At 61.5% G+C, this 6,879-nt stretch overlaps 2 protein-coding genes across 2 annotated transcripts in view; both read left to right on the plus strand.

The window, feature by feature from the left end:
• The window catches only part of NPLOC4 (NPL4 homolog, ubiquitin recognition factor), a 92,167-nt gene that overhangs the window by 1,936 nt on the left and 83,352 nt on the right, over positions 1 to 6,879 (plus strand). The gene's annotated exons all lie outside the window — the stretch shown is intronic.
• PDE6G (phosphodiesterase 6G) lies at positions 1,073 to 6,771 on the plus strand. The gene is made up of 4 exons (XM_006145654.3): positions 1,073 to 1,172; positions 5,502 to 5,682; positions 6,141 to 6,181; positions 6,665 to 6,771. Exons 2-4 carry the CDS (start codon positions 5,537 to 5,539, stop codon positions 6,739 to 6,741), a joined length of 264 nt encoding a protein of 87 aa, XP_006145716.1. The 5' UTR covers positions 1,073 to 1,172; positions 5,502 to 5,536; the 3' UTR covers positions 6,742 to 6,771.

Consider the following 6,879-nt stretch of genomic DNA (forward strand, 5'->3'; position numbering starts at 1 on the left):
ACCGGGGGGCCCGGGGCGCGGCCGAAGGACAGTGCGCGCGGTCCCAGCCACGCCAGCCCGGGACGGCGTCGGAGCCCCGTGCGGGCCGCAAAGCTGGCCTCGCCCCTAGGTCGGCCTGGGACCACCGCGTTAGGCCCAGCGTGGACCGGCGCCTGCAGAGGCCCTAGCGAAGGCTGGGGTCAAGGCCCTGGCTTTCAGGCAGTGGCCAGAGCAGGGGCAGGGGAGGCAGCCCCCGGGCTCCCGGCGGTTTGGGAGGCTGAGAATGGGATGACCTGGGCTTCTCACTTGACCGAAGGAAGCAGGGACGGCAGGGCATGGGAGGGGTAGGGCACAGGGTCCCCCAGTGCCAGTCCTGTGGGTGGGGCAGTCCTCAGCTGGAGGCACCGCGCTGCTCCCCACCCCAGTCATGACTCATACTGTCACCCTCACACCAAGCATTGCGTTCGTGTCCCAGGCAGGGGACCTGAGTCTAGGGAGGTGAGATGTCTTCTCCGGTCCTGTAGTATGTGGAGGAAGCGGAGAGGACAAGGAGCTACCTGCCCAGTGACTGCAGGACTGAACCCCTGGAACCAGAGCCAGCAGGCCTGGCCAGCCCTAAGTCTGCTGTGTATCTGCACCCTAGGGGGCACACTGGGACTCCAGCTGGGGCTGCTGCCAGAGGCTTCCTGGAGATGGTGGCGTCCTTCGTGGGCACCGTTCCGGACCACAAGCCCATGAGCGCTCCAGAGAGTTCGGGACCGACAGTGCAGAGGTGGGCTCCCAGGCAGAGGCAGCCAGCACCAGGCAACCCGACACTTCCCTGCCTGGGAGCCCCTCAGAACCGCTGTTCCCACTGCCACCTGAGCTGCAGCCCCCCACAAACTGTTGCCTGAGTGGCTGTCCCAACTGCGTGTGGGTGGAGCATGCGGAGCGGCTGCTGGAGTACTACCAGGACGGTGGGCAACGGGCCCTGGCCGCTCTAGAGGAGCACGTGACCGACGAGAACCTCAAGGCCTTCCTCAGGACAGAGATCCGGCTCCGCATGGGGGGCAGAGACTGAGCCCAGCTGGCCCCAACTGGCCTGACCGCCTGCCCGCCCACCTGTTCCGGGCTTCGCCCAGTAGGGACGGGTGGATGTTGTTACCCAGCTGAGAATAAACGTCGCCCACAGTGGTCACTGCAGGCTTGGTGTGGTAGGTGGGCCTGCGTTGCCATGTCCTCCAAGGGAGCAGGCATGGGAGGGTGCCGTATGTCTTCTGAGCACCTGCAGCTCCCACCGGCCTGCATGGCCCCTCGCATGTCAGGTCTCAGACTCCCTAGTCCTGCAGAGGTTGCCCTAGGCATGCAGCAGAGGGACCACCGTCTGATCTTGCCAGGCACAAACACCCTCAGGCAGCCTGAGACATGTCCCTGGATGTCCAGCTGTCCTCAGTCCTGCACAAGGGTCCTGGAGGAGATACCCCAGGGACCTGAGCGTGGCCTAGCACCAGTCCTCCCAACCCACTGGACCCTGCCCCCACGGCGGTCGGTGGGGGCAGGAGGACCAGGAGGCCTCGGGCGTTAGCTCGAGGTCTGGTCACCAGAGGCCTGATCAGGGCTGGGCTTGAACTTGGGCACCCTGTCGCATCTTACTTAAGGGAAAAGTTAAGCTTGTGATGCAGCTCCACAGAGGGGTTTGAGCTGATGACAGTGTCCTTCCCACACGAGGCCTCAGTGTAAGCCAGCAACCCACGTGGAGAGGGACACTGGGGACAGTGGATGCAGCCCGAGTCCACAGTGCTGTGCCTTGCCAGCAGCTAGCAGCCGTGTCTGTTGGGCTGCCCTCTGAGACGGTGACGTGTGGCCCTGGAGGGGCCAGTCGTGGCCGGTCAGAGAAGCAGGATCAGAGAAGTAGGACACATAGCTGTCGCACTGGGAACTCAGAGCACCTTGTTCATCCGTCCTCTGCAGATCCAGAAACAGCCTAACCCGGGAAGAGTGGCCAGGCCCATCAGAAGAGGGAGGGGGTGTGGGACACCTGCACACGGGAGGTGCTTATCTCCTCACGTGCGCACAGGCTCCATCCTGCATAGAGAAAACAAGATTTAAAGGTTATTTATCAGGACCAGTCGATGACACGTAATGGCTATGTCACTGGACTCCCACGTGGCCAACCACGGTTCAAGTCCTGGACCCAGTGACAAAACTCATGCCAGGCATGTGTGCGTGCATGCCCAAGATCCAGAAAAGAGAATGGAGGAGAAGGGATTGTGGCATGGCCATCCTCCTAGGGGTGATTGCTCGTTTGTTCTCTCCCTCTCTCTCCCTCCCTCACGCACCTAGTGCATGCACCCTATAGCAAAAATCTCTCAAAAAAAAGTTACTGGGTCCAGCAGGTGGTGTGGTGGTTAAGGGCGCTGGACTCAGATGGCCAACTGTGGCTCGAGATCCTGACCTGGTGGCTTACTTTCTCGCTTTGTCTCTCTCTCTCTCTTTTTCTTTCCATCTCTCTCTGTTCCTCTCTAGTCGAAATAAGTAAGTAAATATGGGGCTGGCAAATGGCATAGTGGTTAAAAGGCGCTGGATTCCCACATGGCCAACCGTGGTTCAAGTCCGGGACCTGGCAGCCTGTTCGAGTCCCAGACCCGGTGGCTTGAACTCACACTGTGCGCATGTGCACGCGTGCCCAAGATCCCAAGAGGAGACAAGGAGAAGGGATTGCGGCATGACCATCCCCCCTGGGGGGTGATTTCTTGCTTTCTGTCTCTATGTCTCTCTCTGTCTGTCTGGCGAGCACACGTGCCCTATAAAAAAAACCTCTCCAAAAAAAAAAAAAAGAAGAAAAAGAAGAAGGGCTGGAAGGGGGGGGGGGGGTTAAAGCCGGCGACTCCCACATGCCGACTACAGTTTATGCCCTGGATCTGGCAGCTTGCTCTCTCACTTTCCATCTCTTTCACTCTGTCCCTATCTGGTCAAATTTAAATAAATCAATAAATACAGTTAAAATTATTCTTTAATTTTCTTTTAAATAACAAGAAATTGGGACCAGCAGTTAGTGTAATGGCTATGTCGCTGGACTCCCATGTAGCTGACCGCAGTTCGCGTCCTGGACCCAGTGGCCTGGACTCACACCAAGCATGTGTGCGTGCGTGGCCAAGATCCCGAGAGGAGAATGGAGGAGAAGGGATTGCGGCGTGGCCATCCCCCTGGGGGTGATTTCTCGCTTTCTGTCTCTCTGTCCATCTCTGGCGAGCGCACGCGCCCTATAGAAAAAAAAGAGTTTAATTTAAAAAATGTATTTATATATGTTTTAATTTGACCAAAGAGAGACAATGAAAAAAAGAGAGTGTGAGAAATCAAGCCTCCAGACCTGGGACTTGAACCGTGATGGGCCATGTGGGAGTCCAGCGCCCTTAACCACCATGCCACTTGCCAGCCCCAGCAATTTTTTCTCTAAGATTCTTTCTGTAGTTTCTGCATGTACTTGTACACGTCTGCGTGTGTGTGCACACGCACGTGGACGTCCACCTGTATCATGCTCAGTGGGCCCACAGAGCTCGCCTTTTCCTGGAGGAGGCCCCTTAGGTCATGCAGCGGGAGTTGTCCCAAGAGGTCCTGGCCTTGCGCTGCAACCCCCAGAGTACAAGCTGGTGGGCACGCTGGCGTGGGTCAGCCCAGGCACACTGGTGACCCCGCCCTGGGGCGCACCCTGTCTGCACCCACTTCTGCAGGGTTTGGGAGTGCATGCCACTCTAACCATCATGCTACACCCCACCCGATAAAGAACTTAAAGAGAGCTGGCCCATGGACCCCAGGATCTGTGGAAACCTGCCCCCCTGCCCCACCTCGGCATGGGGTCCGAGCAAGCAGAACCACCCAGCACCCGTGCGGTCTGCTCCTGGCCAGCCTGCGGTCACCTGGGAAGTAATACTGCGTGGTCCCGAGAGCCTAGGAGCCAGGAGAGCGGAGAGAGGAGTAGAAAATGCACCCACGGCGGGGCCGGCAGGTGGCATGGTGGCTAAGGGCATTGGACTCCCACATGGCCGACAGGTTCAAGTCCCGAACTTGGCGGCTTGCTTTCCCACTTCCCGCTCCTGCTCTTGCACTGTCACTCTGTCCCTCTGGTCAAACTTAAACAAATAAGTAAAATATAATCCTTAAAAAATGCACATGCGGGAGCAGGTGTACCCAGTACAGGAGAAGGGGTGAGGGTGAGGTCATGAGGTGCCTCTTCAGGGCCAGAGGCAGCAACAGGTGCCCTCCTTCAGGATGATGGTGACCTCAGGAGGGAGACTGCTGCCTTCTGGCTGTTCAGGGTCACGCTGCCCCCGCCTGGCCCGGCCCCATCTGCCAGTGTCCTCCCCACCCTGAGTCCCAAGCGGGCACCCTCGCATGGGGCCACAGCAATCCCATGGGCGTGGCACCAGAGAGGGCAGCCCTAATCAGGTCACCCGCTCAGGATAAATGCTCAGGCCAGAGCCTGCGGGGTGCTCCGGTGCCTGGACCGTGTCTCCGTGGCCTCAGCGTGTGGTGAGTGGTAGCACGCCTGTGTCCAGTGAGCACCTGCCCAGCCGCCCAGGGCAGACCTGCCGAGGCCCCTGCCACCCTGCCCTCCGGAGAACGCCCCGCAGGCATTTCCCTGCTGCCACCTCTAACCGTGGAGCTCCTATCCCCAAGGCCAGCAATGGGTTGGGATAGCTCGAACTGTTGGATCCCAGAGACGCCTGACAGCCTCAGCCTACACCGTCTGGCACGTGGGGCTGAGCAGCTAGGACCTCCAGGTGGTTCCTCCAGGGACAGCAGCTGACCTTTAGGGAGGGTACCTGGCATCCACCTCGGAGCCTCCTTCCCCAGGATGCCACCTCCTGGCTGGCTCAGCCGCAGAGCTCACAGACGTGCTGCCAGCCTAGGGCTGGGTCAGGCACCTGCCTGCAGGCCCATAGGCAGGGAACAGGACCCCAAAGGTGGTCTCTGGGGGCACCTAGTGCCATGTGCTTAGCTCCGGAACCTGGAAGCATGTGGGCTTGCAGCAGCCCCTGGAAGATTAGGAGTCCCCTTCTCAGGCTAATAGGCTCAGAGGCTAATAGGCCTGCCCTTGACTCAGGGCACCGGGGCAAGGAGGTGGAGGCCAGGCAGCCTGAGCACTCTGCTGCCCGCTCCCCTCAGCTGGGCCCTGTGTGAGGAGGGCTGGCCTGTGCCTGCCCCCAGCTGTGGGTGTCCACCGCTGGCCCCACTGGGCAGCTGCACCAGGGCTGGGAGGGGTGCTGGCATGCAGGACTCTGCCAGGGGAGATGCTGACGGTGCGGGGCTGCAGCGACCACGGCCAGGAGGACCGCTCCGGTGTGGACTGGCATGTGGGTGGCACCGCTGTGGGTGGCCAGCAGTGGGGATGTGGCCAGGAAGGAGCAGGAGAGTGCCTGCTGGGCAGTCCCCTGAGCTCCCTGCGGCCCTGCAGTACTGCCGGCTGGGTCCCGTGTCTGGGCTCCTCTGCTCTGGGGGTTGAGCCCCATGGATGGGAGGGCTGACTGGGCCTGCCCCCACAGCGTGAGCCCCCTGTGGCACCTTGGCTGGCCTCATCATGAACCTGGAGCCACCCAAGGCTGAGACCCGGTCAGCCACCAGCGTGGTTGGAGGACCTATCACCCCCCGGAAAGGGCCCCCCAAGTTTAAGCAGCGGCAAACCAGGCAGTTCAAGAGCAAGCCCCCCAAGAAAGGCATCCAAGGGTAAGCAGGGTGGAAAAGGGTGGGGGTTCTGCCACTTTCCTGGCCTAGGGTGGTATCCTCCTCCTAACTGGGGGTGTGGCCCCTGAGACTGAGCACAGTTGGGGGGCTGGGGCATCCTGGAACCCCCGCAGATGCTGCAGGCAAACGGGTCTGGAGTGCACACCCCCTCCCCACAGTAAGCCCTGCCACAGCATGCTCACATGTGGCATGCATGACGCTCTCCTACCCACGGCATGTCACAGACCACCCTGCGTGCTCTGTGCCACCACCAGGCCATGTACCTGCTGTGTCCCCGCACTGGGCCTCAACCCGAGACTTCTGGGTAGCACAGGCGCCTCAGGCCTGGCCGAGCAGCGGGAGGCTGGGGGTCGCCTCGAGGTGCTGGCCCCTTGCAGGGCCAGGCCCCGACCTTAGCCTCTGGCCGACAGCCCCTGTCTTTGATTGCTCTGTCCTCACAGGTTTGGGGATGACATCCCTGGAATGGAAGGTCTGGGGACAGGTATGATGTGACTCATGGCAGCTGAGGTTCCACGCAGGCCAGCCCGGGGCCCCCCGCAGCTCACCGACACGCCCTCTGGCCCCAGCGCCCACATGCATTACTCCGGGGCCACGTCCAGCCTGCCCTTTGCTTCTAACCCAGCATCAGCCTCACGGCCCACGGTTCTGTGCTTCTGTTCTGGGCTCACCACGTGCTCGGGGGAGGGTCTGGGAGAGGAATCGGTGCACCCCTCACACCCCTCCCACTCTGCTCCTCGCTGGGCCTGCTGCACCCCAGCGCCTCTTCTTGGGCAGGACAGTCGCCATCCCCCTGCTGATGGGTCCTGGGAGGAGCGCTGCGCACCTACATCCGAGGAGATGGCGCGGGCCCACGCTGTCCTGGCCCTGGATGAGGGCCCCACGCAAGACAGAGCCAGGCCCTGCCCTCTGGGTGACATAGCCCCCCACCCCCCTCCTTGACCCCGGGCCCTTTTCTCTCCTGCAGACATTACGGTCATCTGCCCATGGGAGGCCTTCAACCACCTGGAGCTGCATGAGCTGGCCCAGTACGGCATCATCTAGCCAGGCCCCGCCTGCCCCGACCCTCCCTGGCCCACGGCCTCCACCTGCCCTCCTCGCCTGGCCTGCTCCCCTCGTCCCCCGCCTGCTCCGTCCCTCCCTGGACCCCTGCCCTATCCTGCCCCTGCACCCTGCCCGCCC

The sequence above is a fragment of the Tupaia chinensis genome, unplaced genomic scaffold (assembly GCF_000334495.1).
Source record: "Tupaia chinensis unplaced genomic scaffold, TupChi_1.0 Scaffold000159_1, whole genome shotgun sequence".
NCBI lineage: Eukaryota > Metazoa > Chordata > Mammalia > Scandentia > Tupaiidae > Tupaia > Tupaia belangeri.